General features: G+C 47.8%; 1 protein-coding gene across 14 annotated transcripts in view; it reads right to left on the reverse strand.

Annotated features, from left to right (window-relative positions):
- The window catches only part of ABI1 (abl interactor 1), a 137,175-nt gene extending 126,343 nt beyond the window's left edge, over positions 1 to 10,832 (reverse strand). For 7 of the 14 annotated variants that reach the window (XM_077491016.1, XM_077491009.1, XM_077491013.1 and 4 more), the window contains exon 1: positions 10,615 to 10,831. In XM_077491016.1, the coding sequence (XP_077347142.1) occupies positions 10,615 to 10,731 (117 nt within the window). In that variant the 5' untranslated portion in view covers positions 10,732 to 10,831. Of the gene's footprint in view, positions 1 to 10,614 lie in introns of all 14 variants that reach the window. The other 7 variants (XM_077491005.1, XM_077491007.1, XM_077491006.1 and 4 more) reach the window with 2 other exon arrangements.
- Positions 10,833 to 14,973: the final 4,141 nt, after the last annotated feature.

The following is a 14,973-nucleotide window of genomic DNA, read 5'->3' on the forward strand; positions in this document are numbered from 1 at the left end:
GTCGTCTTACCCACCAAACAGGAAATTCATTGGACCTTTGTTATTACAATAGACATGACACCGCAAACATGCAGAACTCGCCAAATATTTGTAGACAGTCACTGGGGAGTAAAATTAATTACAAATGCTCAATGTGTTTGCCTTACATTTATGATCTGTTCTAGTTTTTAATTAGTTGGGTCTATTGTTTGAAATCTATAAAAAGAACCATGAAAAAAAAAAAATAAAATAAAAAAGTTCTATTCAACTCCATTATAAATCTGGATTAACAAGTCCTGAAGGCAGAAACAGACAGGGGAAAATGACTACAACAAGCAAAGCCATTTCTTCCAAGGGCGGAATATGAAATCATATTACATACAGCTGTTAGTCACCAATCCAATATGACCTAACAGACAGCAACAATGATTTCCTAAAATACGGAATGTTCTCTTTGTAAGTCAGTGTTCAATGAGCTTAAAAAAGTCCACTTTAAACACAAAAAGAAAACTGCACCAATGTATATGTAATAAAGCTGAACTCCAGGAAAGTAAAGCCCAGCACGGCAAGTTCCTTTTTAAAGGAAAGGAACAGTTAACATAAGGTTTCCAGTCTTGGGGAACCCCTGCTAATTATTTATTTAGCTACTTTAGTGTGATGACCACTGGGAAAAACGTCTCTTATTTGTGGTCACTGGGAAGAACCCCCTCCTTACAGATAGCTAAAAAGATCAATGGCATCAGTGGGAACTTTCCTGAGGCAGAAATTGCCCTTTGCTCAAGGACCCCCTAGCAACCTCTGCAGGGACCCTACAGTGCCATGGAATCTAGTGAATGCTTAAAACGATTTAGGTGACCTTTTCAGAAAAAAATATATTTTAAATCTCAACTAAAGTCGATCGTAGACAATATGAATCTCAGCCAGTTCTGCAGGGACCGGCTAAGATTCAAACCATGTATGGGTAGGCTGATTGTACCCAAGTGGAACCATTAATCGACTTAAGCCGGCCATACACAAAGCAAATTTATTTCCTGCAACCCTATCTCTGCAAACCCCCCCCGCCCCCCCCCACAATGCTGATGCAGGAATCCCTTCTGCCGGATTTCTCCCAGTGGAGGAAGCCATCACCGCTAAGAGAGGACCGTGATGATCGCAAGAGAAGCCAGCAGGCTGTTGTACCAAAGTTGATCGATCAACTTGGTAGATTCAGCCTGCCCATTAACGATTCAAATCTCATCCGGTTCAGCATGAACCGTGTATGGCTGGCCTTAGGCCGCGTACACACGGGCGGACTGTTCGCCCAACCTTGTTCGGCAAACAGTTTCATCAAACAGTCCGCTCAAAATTTGCATGAGCGGACTTGCCCACACACGAGCGGACTGTTTGACGAACAAGGTTGGGCAAACAGTTCGCTCAACTTTTGAAATGAACGGACTCGCCCACGTAAGGCGGAGGCAAGTCCGCCCATTTCGAGCGCGTGTACAGGTAGGCGGGGCCCGCGAAGGAGACGTCGCGGGCTCCGCCGCCTGGAATGGGCTTAAAGGGGAACCCCAACGCCGAAAAAAATCGGCGTGGGGGTTCCCCCCAAGTCCACACCAGACCCTTGTCCGAGCACGCTACCCGGCCGGCCAGGAAAGGGGGGCGAGCGAGCGCGCCCCCCCTCCTGAGCCGTACCAGGCCGCGTGCCCTCAACATGGGGGGGTGCCTTGGGGAAGGGGGGGGCCGCGCGGCCCCCCCACCCCAAAGCACCTTGTCCCCATGTTGATGAGGACAAGGGCCTCTTCCCGACAACCCTGGCCGTTGGTTGTCGGGGTCTGCGGGCGGGGGGCTTATCGGAATCCGGGAGCCCCCTTTAAGAAGGGGGCCCCCGGATACCGGCCCCCCACCCTATGTGAATGAGTATGGGGTACAATGTACCCCTACCCATTCACCTGTGAAATAAAGTACAAATAAAAACACAACACAGGGGGAAAAAATATTTTATTGCACAGCCGGGGGTCTTCCGTCTTCGGGGGTCTTCTCGCCGGACTCCTCCGCTATGTGTGTAGCTCTTTTGCCAGCGGAGGAGTCCGGCTTTCTTCCTCCCCGCCGCCGGCCTCTTCTCCCGACTTCGGGGGTCTTGTCCCCCTCTTCGGTTCTTCTGCCGGGCCACCGCGCCTGGTCCGGTGGCCCGGTCTTCTGTCGCCGTCTTCCGTTCTTCTGTCGCCGCCTTCGGTTCTTCTGCCGGGCCACCGCGCCTTCTTGTAGCTCTTTTACAGGCGGTGGCCCGGTCTTCTGTCGCCGTCGCCGCCTTCCGTTCTTGTTCTTCTTGTTCTTCTCCAGGCGATGTTGACACGTCGCTCCCTCCGGCCGGAATGCCAGAGCCGCCCTGCGCTGTGACTTATATAGTGACAATGGGGCGGGGTCACATGGTATATGTCACATGGGTTGATGTCACATGGTGACCCCGCCCCCTTACGATGTCATAGTCCCCATGTGACATCAACCCATGTGACCAACCCATGTGACATATACCATGTGACCCCGCCCCATTGTCACTATATAAGTGACCGCACAGCGCGTCCCCGGCATTCCGGCCGGAGAGCTCGTCGAGTCAACATCTCCAGGAGAAGAACAAGAAGAACAAGAAGAAGAACACGAACGGAAGGCGGCGACGGCGACAGAAGACCGGGCCACCGCCTGTAAAAGAGCTACAAGAAGGCGCGGTGGCCCGGCAGAAGAACCGAAGGCGGCGACAGAAGAACGGAAGACGGCGACAGAAGACCGGGCCACCGGACCAGGCGCGGTGGCCCGGCAGAAGAACCGAAGAGGGGGACAAGACCCCCGAAGTCGGGAGAAGAGGCCGGCGGCGGGGAGGAAGAAAGCCGGACTCCTCCGCTGGCAAAAGAGCTACACACACATAGCGGAGGAGTCCGGCGAGAAGACCCCCGAAGACGGAAGACCCCCGGCTGTGCAATAAAATATTTTTTCCCCCTGTGTTGTGTTTTTATTTGTACTTTATTTCACAGGTGAATGGGTAGGGGTACATTGTACCCCATACTCATTCACATAGGGTGGGGGGCCGGTATCCGGGGGCCCCCTTCTTAAAGGGGGCTCCCGGATTCCGATAAGCCCCCCGCCCGCAGACCCCGACAACCAACGGCCAGGGTTGTCGGGAAGAGGCCCTTGTCCTCATCAACATGGGGACAAGGTGCTTTGGGGTGGGGGGGCCGCGCGGCCCCCCCCCTTCCCCAAGGCACCCCCCCATGTTGAGGGCACGCGGCCTGGTACGGCTCAGGAGGGGGGGCGCGCTCGCTCGCCCCCCTTTCCTGGCCGGCCGGGTAGCGTGCTCGGACAAGGGTCTGGTGTGGACTTGGGGGGAACCCCCACGCCGATTTTTTTCGGCGTTGGGGTTCCCCTTTAAGCCCATTCCAGGCGGCGGAGCCCGCGACGTCTCCTTCGCGGGCCCCGCCTACCTGTACACGCGCTCGAAATGGGCGGACTTTCCGAGCGGGAACAGTCCGCTCATTTCGAAAGTACAGCGGACAAGCCCACACACGGGCGGACTGTTCGCTCAAACACAGTTTCAGCGGACAGTTTTTCGGAATTTCCGAAAGACTTTGTCCGTCCAACTGTCCGCTGAAACTGTCCGCTGAAAGCCCACACACGAGCGGACTGTCCGCCCAAACACTGTTCAGCGGACAAGGTTGGGCGAACAGTCCGCCCGTGTGTACGCGGCCTTAGAAGCAACCAACATGTTGGTTCTTTTAAGATGCGATTACTGCCAGTGGCTATAAACAATAGAAATAATGACTGTTCTCCCGGAAAGGACAGCTCCCCTCCACCCCCCCCCCCATCAACACTGACTGTTGAGGATGGAAAATTTATATATTAATTAATATATATATATATATATACACACACATACATACACATACACATACACATACACATACATATACACATACATATACATATACACATACATACATACACGGACCATTTTCCAGCTAAAAGGACCAAGCTCCTTGCGTCGCTATAAGGCTGCTTTCACACTGGGGCGGGAGCAGCGTCGGCGGCAAAGCGCCGCTATTTTTAGCGGCGCTTTAACGACGTTTTAGCGGCGGTGTGCGGGCGCTAGCGGGGTGGTTTTAACCCCCGCTAGCGGCCGAAAAGGGGTTAAACCCGCCCGCAAAGCGCCGCTGCAGCGGCGCTTTGGCGGCGGTATTGCCGCGGTGTCCCATTGATTTCAATGGGTAGGAGCGGTATAGGAGCGGTGAATACACCGCTCCTTCACCGCTGTAAAGATGCGGCTAGAAGGACTTTTTTCACCGTCCTGCCAGCGCATCGCTCCAGTGTGAAAGCCCTCCGGCTTTCACACTGGAGTTAAAGGGGCCGGTTTTTTTCAGGCGTTACACAGGCGCTATTTTTAGCGCTGTAACGCCTGAATACCGCCCCAGTGTGAAAGCAGCCTAACTGACAACTGCTGTCGTGCGACGTGGATCCCAAACAAAATTGGCGTCCTTTTTTTTCCCACAAATAGAGCTTTCTTTTGGTGGTATTTGACCACCTCTGCGGTTTTTATTTTTTGCACTATAGACAAAAATAGAGCAACAATTTTGAAAAAAAAATAAATAAAAATAAATAAATCACACACTTTTTTGCCTCAGTTTGGGCCGATACGTATTCTTCTACATATTTTTGGTAAAAATCGCAATAAGCGTTTATTGATTGGTTTGCGCAAAAGTTATAGCGTCTACAAAATTTTTTTTTTTTTTTTTTTACTAGTAATGGCAGCGATCTTTATTGCAATTAAAAATGCACCGATTACTGTAAAAATATCACTGGCAGTGAAGGCGTTAAACGCTAGGGGGCAGTGTAGGGGTTAAGTGTGTGTTTTTTTAATTGTAGGGAGCGTGGCTTGGCGTCTGGCGTCACTGATCGTCTTTCCCTTTAACAGGGAACAGACGATCAGTGACAGCCACAGTAGGAAGCACAGGGAGAGGTTTGTTTACACTTACCTCTCCTCGTTCTTCAGCTCTGTGACCTGATCGCGGGACACCAGAGGCGATTGGGTCCATGGGCCCCGTGGCCACAGTCACAGAGTTCAGGACCGGTCGTGAGTGCACTGCCGGCGGCGTGCGACCCACGGCTGGGCACTTAAAGGCAACGTACAGGTACGTGATTGTGCCCAGCTGTGCCATTCTGCCGATGTATACCGCGTGGGGCGGTCCTTAAGCGGTTAAAAACTCTCAGATCACTGGAGCGGCTGTGTGGGCACGGAACCTTGCAAGTACAATTCCTGTACAAACACACTGTACACATAGTGTATGGCCCGACATAAGCTTCGTTTTGTTATTGTTCAGCCAGAGGATCGAAAAAAAAAAAAAATTAAATTCCTTCATCCGCACAACGAGGTAGATGGAGGAATCTCTTGCCAAAGACATTGGGGTTGATTTACTAAAATCTGCTAAGGGCAAAATCTGGTGCAGCTCTACCTAGAAACCAATCAGCTTCTACTTTTTTTGTCAAAGCTTAAAGTGGATGTAAACCCAATTCATGAAATTTGATTTGGGCACATATCTGCAGTGTTTTCTTATCTCTCTTCAAAGCACTATGTCTCGTAGCCTGCTCCTGATCCGTCCTTCACTTATCAGCCCAATAACTTCTGTCAAGTTTTCCGACACTTGATAAAACGTATGTAGGGAGATTTGTTTCATCCCTGTGTATCATCTGAGGCTGTTCACTTCACTGGGCATATGTGAAGGTTTACATCCACTTTAAAGCTGCTTTCACCCTGAAAGTGCCACTCGTTTTTAGGGCTGAAACATCTAATCGATTAATCAACAATAGATTATGAAATTGATTACTATTTTCATAATCGATCGGCCAGTAACATAAGGTTAAAAAAAATGTAAAAAATTAAATGAGCCCTTTATATAGTACAAAAAGAGCAAATAATCACTACTGTAAATATTACTTTCACTGTTCTACAGAAAAAAAATAAAATAAAAAAAATGAACCCCTTCCAGTAGAGATTGTGCTTTTTTTCTACTATAAAAGGGCTATTTTTTTTTTTTAACCCCATTATGTTACTAAACGTCTTAGACCTGGTTCACATCTATGAGATCATTGGGGCTTTTTGCAGAAATGCACTACAGTTCATTTACATGGTTTCCTATGGGACACGGTCACATCTGAAAGGGTCAGGGACTTTTAAAAAGCAAAATGGTGCTTTATTGGTTCAATATACTTCAATGGAGAAGCATGTAATGCATTTTTGCAGCAATTTGTGTTTTTTAATCTGCCCAAAAAAAAAAAAAAAAAAAAATGCAAATTGCAGTAAAATCATCATGTGCGCAAAAATCAAAATGCACAGCAAAAAGGCACTGCAGAAACCGATCAAAAGCAAACTGCATAGGTGTGTACAAAGCCTTATGCTGGACACACGGATACATTTTTCAGATGAGAATATTCAGACGAAAAATCTTTGTACATTCGCTGAATGAAAGAATTTTCACTTGTTTTTAACATTCTGTTTTTAAAATGAATGTAATTTTTGAAAGAAAACCACATACATTGTCTGAAAATTCTTTTGACTAAGAAGTTTTCTATTATTTCCAAATGTTCCCGTCACTGTGGTTGAAAAATTAACGTCAATTTGACCCACTTTTTTTTTTTTTTTTAAGGTTATTAACCAATTAATCAAAACAATAATCGGCCAATTAATCGATTATGAAAATCATCATTACTTGCAGCCCTTTACCGCTGTTTAAAGTGGTTGTAAAAAACCCTTACAAACTAGTTTGACCTACAGGTAAGCCTAGATTAAGGCTTACCTGTAGGTCCAAGAAATATCTCCTAAACCTACGCGGTTTAGGAGACATTTACAAAAGGACAGGCACCGCTGTCTACGGCGCATGTGCCGTAGACAGCGGCGCGCAGGCGCACTGTGCAGGCCGCATATCACGGCGATGTGCCGCTTGTTTCGGCTCCCGTGCGCATGCGCAGGAGTGACACCATCACGGCTCCAGCGAATCACAGCACTGGAGCAGCGAGACCCGGAAGTCACTCCGGGATACATGGCATCGGTGAAGATAAAGAAGGAGGACCGCTTTGGGGGCTTCATTCTCAGGTAAGTTATTCATAATGAGCTAGTATGCTATGCATACTAGCTCATTATGCCTTTGCCTTGAATATATATTTTTTTGTCCCAAGTGATTGAATAATGACTGTTTCCATCGGACCAAAAATTTTCCAACTTGCTGGAAATATTTTCCGACAAAAAAAAAAAAAAAAAGTTTACAAAAAGTTGTCACTAAATGATATATTGCTCACACATGCCATAGTTATATGTGGAATTGCACCCCAAACTATATTCTGCTGCTTCTCCTGAGTATGGGGATACCACATGTGTGGGACTTTTTGGGAGTCTAGCCGCGTACGGCACCCCGAAAACCAATCACTGCCTTCAGGATTTCTAAGGGTGCAAATTTTTGATTTCATTCCTCACTACCTATCACAGTTTCGAAGGCCATAAAATGCCAAAATAGCACAACCCCCCCCCCCCCCCCAAATGACCCCATTTTGGAAAGTAGACACCCCAAGCTATTTACTGAGAGGCATGTTGAGTCCATGAAATATTTTATATTTTGCCACAAGTTGCAGGAATATTAAACTTTTTTTTTTTTTTTTTTTGCACAAAGTTGTCACTAAATGATATATTGCTCACACATGCTATGGGCATAAGTAAAATAAATTCTGCTGCTTCTCCCGAGTACGGGGATACCACATGTGGGGGACTTTTTGGGAACCTAGCCACGTACGGGTCCCCGAAAACCAAGCACCGCCTTAAAGTTTTAAATATAAAAACACTACCAAACAAAACTGTTAGCGATCGCAGGGATCAGGTCTGACTCTGCGATCGCTGCAGTTATGCGTTTAGTGTTTTGTAAGTGACAGTGATCGATCGATACTGCACTTGGGTGGGCTGGGCCGGGGGGCAAAACGCAGGTGCTAGCAGGTATCTGGGCTGATCCCGCTAACAATGCGTTTCTTTGGAACCCTAAACTGCTGGGGATGCTAGTATAGATCTGATCAGATCAGATATTGATCTGTTCAGATTCTATACCACTACGGGAGGTTTATGCTTTGCGCGTGGGTGTTAGCGGTACTGGCACTAACCTAGCGCTGCCTGGGGTGACACAGACCCTGACCCTAAAACCTAATTGATATCACCCGCCGGGTGATCAGGGGGTTAAACCTTTATTGGGTAATAAATGGTGGGTGCCCTGATGCTATAAAAAGCAAACTAACCAGAGTCACCCGTAACACTTATACGGTGATCACTGGTGAAAGGGTTAACTAGGGGCAATCAGGGGGTTAAAACCTTTATTGGGTAGAATATGGGGGTCCCTGATGCTATATAATAACTAACTGGCTAACCAGCGTCATCAGTGACACTTATACGATGATCGCTGGTGAAAGGGTTAACTCTAGGGGCAATCAGGGGGTTAAAACCTCTATTGGGTAGTATATGGGGGTACCTAGCGCTATAAAAACCTGGCGGTGAACCTAAAAAATAACTAGCTACCTAGCGGCACCAGTGACACTAATGCAGCGATCAGAAAAACGATTGCGTAGTGACACTGGCAAAAAGGGGTGAAAGGGTTAACTCTAGGGGCAATCAGGAGGTTAAACCTTTATTGGGGGGGTAGGGGGCTACCCTGGACCTAACACTAACTGCCCTGACACTTTTTACTGTCACAACTGACACCAAATGCAGTGATCAGTAAATAAATGATCACTGCAATCAGTGACACTGTGACTGGGAGGGGGGCGATTTGTGTGCCTATGTGTACCTACGTGTCAGTGTAGTGTTGGTGCACACTTACTATGTGTTCTCCTCGCAGTTCGGTCAAAAAGACCGCCCCGAGGAGAGTGACATCACTTCCTCCCTGCCTGTATTTACACTACACAGGTGGGGGAAGCTTCTCGTTCTCCAGGTGTGATCGAGGGGTTGGCCAGAAACAAACGGCCATCCCCTCATCCCGGATCGCCGCAGCCAGTGGGAGGGGGTCCGATCGGACCCCCCACCCGCTGGAAGGCAAGCATGTACCAGTACGTGCCTGTCGGTGCCATTGTGCCGACGTATATCTCCATGCGGCGGTCCTTAAGTGGTTAAGTGGCGCTTTTGCAACGCTTTACAGCTGCTAGCGCGGTGCTTTTAACCCAAATTGCAATGGGAAGGAGTGTTTTGGGAGCGCTGTATACAGCGCTCCCAAACCACCCTAAAGATGCTGCTTGCAGGGCTTTTCCGAAAACGTCCCGCAAGCACACCAACACAGTGTGAAAGCAATGCAATGTAATGAAAGGGAGGCAGCTTTCAGGTGCCAATTTCTAGTGCTAAAACGTCTGAAAACTGCCTCACTGTGAAAGGGATCTAAGCGAACAAGCCGAAGTTAGAAGCCAATTGACTACCATGCAAAGCCGCACCAGATTTTGCACTCTCCAGTTTTAGTAAATCAACCCCCTACTGTAACCAGACAGCAAGACTCATTGCTATCAGAAAACACTGATCAGGGGCTGAAGTCGCTGATCGAGGACAATATTCCAACATGTCTCTATGACAGAAGTCAAACAAGTAACATCAGTAAAGCAAGAACCATCCCTCACGGATTGAAATTTAGCCGTCTCTGCTGAATGTGTAAGGCCAGATTTGGAGTTCCCAAAACCATATAACAGAAAACACCTGAACAATCCATTCTCATACATGTTACAATCTGACCATACAATACCTGCGCAATCAACTTTAGATCTACCAAGACAATATTAGGACTAGTCTAAATTATCCAATTAGAAAGGACCGTGCATCATACAGTTCATGGCAGATCAAAAAAGTAGACAGTTCAATCAGATGGCATAGTGTATGGTCACCTACAGGCATTTTACACCCCACCAACTGTATTCAGTACAAACCCTGAACAAGGGCTGTGTGACTTGTATGCAGAATGTTCCTTTAGTGCGGGGGGAGTTCCCAAGTGTACAGATGGCAAAGTGATCTCCTAAAACTAAACTAAATCATCCATCACATGTAAGAATAGGTAAGCTGCAATGTAATAAAAGGTTTGCATTTGGGTATAAAGATGCCCAGCGTGCATCTAATGCAATAAACATCCTGGCACAAAGAGAAGAAGGAGCCCCATGGGTGGCACTGACATGATCAGAGATCTCCCAGCTGTGTCTAGACAGGCTGAGCTGAGATTGCACATATCGTTACACGATTGCCTGGCACAGGAGCACCCGGCTGAGCCCAGTAGTGGGGTGCCCCTTCCTGCTGTACAGCACACAGGGGACACACACACTGACATGACTCATAATTAAACAATAAGGCACACCCTGTGGGCAGAGCAGGGGAACACCCAGCAGCCCTCTCCCTGCTCTGCCCCACACTGGGCTCGGGAGGGCACCACAACCAGAAAATTTATCAGTGTGATTATTTTTTTTCACAGATAAAGTTTATAGATTACAGAGGCGGGAGGGTATATGTAGGCCCCCCAAGGTGGTGGTGTCCCCCCCTCCCGTACTTCCTGTATTGTGTGCGCCCCGCCCCTCCTGCCTGCCATTAGGCAAACATGAATCACAGGCAGCTGTCACCTGGACGTAGTTGCTCTCGCAGTAGTCGGCCACTCGGGTGAGGTTCTGGTAACTCTCGAATAGAGCCCGCTTGCCGGCCGGGATCTCCTCCTCTAACAACATCTGCAGCTCTGCCATCTTCCAGCCCTGCGCATCTCTTCCTTGTAGCAGACAACTGAGCGCAGACCCGCCCGCCTGCTATTCTGGGATTCCGAGCCTCGCTTTCACAATCCAATGGAGGCTCCACCTCCTTCCTCCATCCTCCATCCTCCTCCTACGCTTCCACTGCCAGCCTCTGTAGGCGGAGCGCGGAGCATGACGGGATTTGTAGTCTTCCCACTGAAGGTGGTGTGAGGCGCCAATAGGTGCTCTGTAACCTCACATTTGTTCCCTGTGTGGAGGGACTGACTTCCTCCTTCATTTGGATTAAATTCTTCATTCTCTCCCAGCTCTACCTCTTTTCTATATTGTGATGTAATAAACTTTATCAGAAATGATTTATTCCACCCTCTTAGGGCTCCATTCACACCATGTTATGTGATAACACGCACATTACTTTGTCATACTGCAACACACGTTAATACATTAGGCTATATTCACATTTGTGCGTTGTGGAAATGCGCAAAAATGCACGCTCTCCTGCAATGCACAAAAACGCGTGTACCCTTTGCAGACGCATGGCAGCAGTACCATTTGTTGAATGGCGCCTCAGGCATCTTGCTAAAGCACGCTAAAAAAGTACCATGCTTTTTGGTGTGTCACAATGTTTTAATATTGCCCATTGAAATTTAAATGAATCGGTTGTTCTAAATGCAACATACGAAAAACGTGTGCTTCACCTCCGCTGCACTTGTATTGGTGTGAATGGAGTCTTATGCAGGCCAAATTTTGAACAAATTTTCTTTCGAAAATCCTTCTTAATAGCCCATACACACTATAAGAAAGGATCATACGAGTTTCTGTGTACACAACTTTTTCGACAGCCGATTCCGAAAACAAACATTTCCGAAGGGACAAACTCCCACATCTTTCTCGTACAAGAACAGAACGAATGATTTTCTTTTAAAGCGGTTGTACAAATGGCAAAGTGATCTCCTAGCACTAAACTAATGCCACACATGATCAAAATTTCGCACAGCAAAAGACCGATGAGAGCTTTTCATCGGAAAATGCGATCGTGTTTATGCTCCATCGGAATTTAGCTGGCCGAATTCCCACCAGCAAAAAATGGGGGGGAGCATGTTCTCAATTTTGCACACGGAAAAACTTTCTATCGGAAATTCCAATTATGTGTATGCAATTCTGACACGCAAAACATCACACATGCTCAGAATCAATTACGAGACGGAACCACTCGGTCTGGTAAAACTAGCGCTCGTAATGGAGATAGCAGATTCTTCTTGCTGCAAATTTTTAAATCTTTCAATACCGCGCATTCTCTTCTTCTTTATAATGCTCGAAGAATGAAGTCGTTTTGCTGCTCATATTCACACAGAGTTCTCACAAACTTCTTTCTTTATTGTTTCTAGCGATCTACTGAATAATCTTTATTTTAATTAAAGCCAGATCTCCATAATAAAGTTTACCTTTTTTTTTTTAGTCCTTTAGTCCGTTTTTTTTTAAATCAACATATTTTTTATTTTTTTTATTATTTTCTCGTGATCTCCTTTTTATTTATTTATGTCACATTTCCACACCACCATTATAATCATGTCTTTGTAAACCTCAAGGAGGTTGTTTGGTGTTAGTGTCCCTTGTTAATTTTCATTTTATTTATCAAATACCTGCCTACTCAACAACAAAATTTGCTTATTATTCGGATTATTTTGTTTTAAAAAGTTGTGCAGGATGCAGCAAGATAACACAATGTGATTAAGTTTGTACTCCGCCATATTTATGGCCGTTTGAAACAGGCAGAACCGGCTGGCCAGGATCCCAAACGCGTTCTCCGCGACTCTTCTGGCTCTGGCCAGCCGGTAATTAAAAACCCTCTTCTCCGGGGTTAGGGTCCTCTGGGGAATGGCCTCATGACATGGTCACCCAGACCAAATGCCTCATCTGCGACAAAGAAAAATGGCAGTCCTTTGACGTTTTCCTCCGGGGGTGGCAATCCCAATCCACCACTCTCGAGACGTCAGTAGAACTCGGTCCCGGTAAATACTCCTCCATTTGACATCCGGCTATTCCTCCCCATGTCCACATACAGAAACATATGTCACAGTCACCACCGCCATTAACACGATACTATGAAACCCCTTATAGTTAAAATAGTACGACCCTGAATGGGGTGGTGTGAACGTGCTTCCCATCGATTGCCCCTCCGCAGTTAGGAAAATCCCACCACTGGGCAAATTGGGAAGCCACAGTCTGCCATTCCTGTAGCATTGAAGGAAACTGTGGAGTCAAACAAGAAAAATCTAATTAGTAATTTTGCACATAAACATTGCAAGCAGATTAGACACAAACATTCTTGGCCAACATCAGCAAAACATTTATTGTAAAGAATATTTAAAGGCTAAAATATAAGTCCCAATTATCAGATTCCCCCCCCCTCCCCCGATGGCCTCTTAGAAATTTTAGGGGGGAGGTATATTTTGGACAGGTAACTCTCTCCACTAAGTAATGGAGTGACAAAGTAATGTGTGTTACTTTGGCCAGCCCCTCCTTAATTACACTATTGGCAGCCCACTGGACAGATAAGAAGTGGCATAATAAAAAAAAAAAAAAATGGAAGCTCATTTTTAGATTCTGCAATTACCTATCAAGATAATAGAACAAAACTTTAAACAGTACCATTTGAAAGTATTCAGGCAGGCCCTTGCACTACATGCTTTGGTGAATTTATCCATAAATATGACCACAAAGGGGGGCGTGGCCAAGATGGCAACCAGCTAGGACGTGTTTGCAGAGAGCTCCGCACCTGGCAGGCTATTTATCCGGCATTTAGGGACATATATCTCTCCTCGTGGGCCGGTGAAGCGGTGGTGAGGCTCGGGGATGCGCAGGGGTAGCTCCGGTTCCCATAGGAAGAAGCACACGGCCCCGGGAACCCCGCCGGGAACCCCGCTACAGACCCGCGCGGCACGCGGGCAGGCCTACACCAACATGGCGTCTCAAACGGACCACGCTGACACGCCATCGCTGGGTGCTGATCAATTTCAAGCTCTTATGCAAGCGATCACAGGTTGCCAGACTACCCTAACCACTAAGATAGAGCAGATACAGCTCGACATGGGGCTTATCCGGCGAGATATGGATAAACACCGGGAGCGGCTTGCCGAGGCGGAGCGGAGGGTTGGAGACGTGGAAGATGTTACCCGCGACCATGATGCCTCCCTCCGTACCCTGCAGGTGCGGGTGAAGGCGCTGGAATCCAGGGCTGAGGACCACGAGAACAGGAATAGGAGGAACAACCTGAGGTTGGTGGGCCTCCCGGAGGGGTCGGAGGGCCGTGACACCGAAGCCTTTACCGAACGTTTGCTACGTACACTTCTCCCGCTCGCTGAGTTCTCCCCTCATTTTGTCGTGGAACGAGCGCACAGAATGCCGTCGGTTCGTGGCCCGCCGGGCGCCCCGCCACGCACGTTTATTTTCCGCCTTTTGAACTTTAGAGACAGAGACCTGGTTCTTCGGGAGGTGAGGAAGGTGGGGGACCTGCGCTTTGAAAATGCTAAATTAATGCTCTTTCCTGATTATCCTGTGGAGACGCAGAGGCAACGCAGGACATTCGACCAAGTCAAGGCCCAGCTGCGCACCAAAGGTCTCAAGTACAACATGATGTTCCCCGCGAAACTCAGAGTGATTGACGGAGAATCCGTTCGTTTCTTTACCTCCCCGAGTGAGGCCTCCAGATGGATCGATTCCCTTCCCCGGCAGGGATAATTTTTGATGGTGATTACCTGACTGGGGTCCACAAGCATCACAAGTTTTGCCCAGTGGCACGCGGATCGGATTTCCCCCCCCCCCCCCCCCAGCTCTGTCCCTCCATCTCGGAACTTGGAGGGCCGGTCGGAGTGCCCCTCTCCTTTTCATTAGTGGTTTTGGGCAGGGGGCGCGGAGCCGACCTGATATTCTGATGCTCCTTGGGGGGGGTCTATGGGTTCATGTTTTCATATTTCTGCCTTACGGGCCTTAGGGCCCTACCCCTTCCCTAGTTTATACCCGGGGGGTTTGCATGATTACTTCTGGACGTGAATACACTGTACCGAGGATGCTGGACCCCGTTACTCCGAAGTTGTCGTCCTGTTGGACGAGTTGTTACTAAGAATGGGCCCTTGGAACATTCCAAGAGAATCTTGCACTTCAATCTGAGGCGTCACATACACTACTGTTTGTTCCCCTTTAACTTGTTTTTTTTTGCCTCCAGGAAGCGGCTGCGCT

Source organism: Lithobates pipiens, unplaced genomic scaffold (assembly GCF_037356315.1).
Source record: "Lithobates pipiens isolate NorthernLeopardFrog02 unplaced genomic scaffold, aLitPip1_a1.2 Scaffold_19, whole genome shotgun sequence".
NCBI classification, from domain to species: domain Eukaryota; kingdom Metazoa; phylum Chordata; class Amphibia; order Anura; family Ranidae; genus Lithobates; species Lithobates pipiens.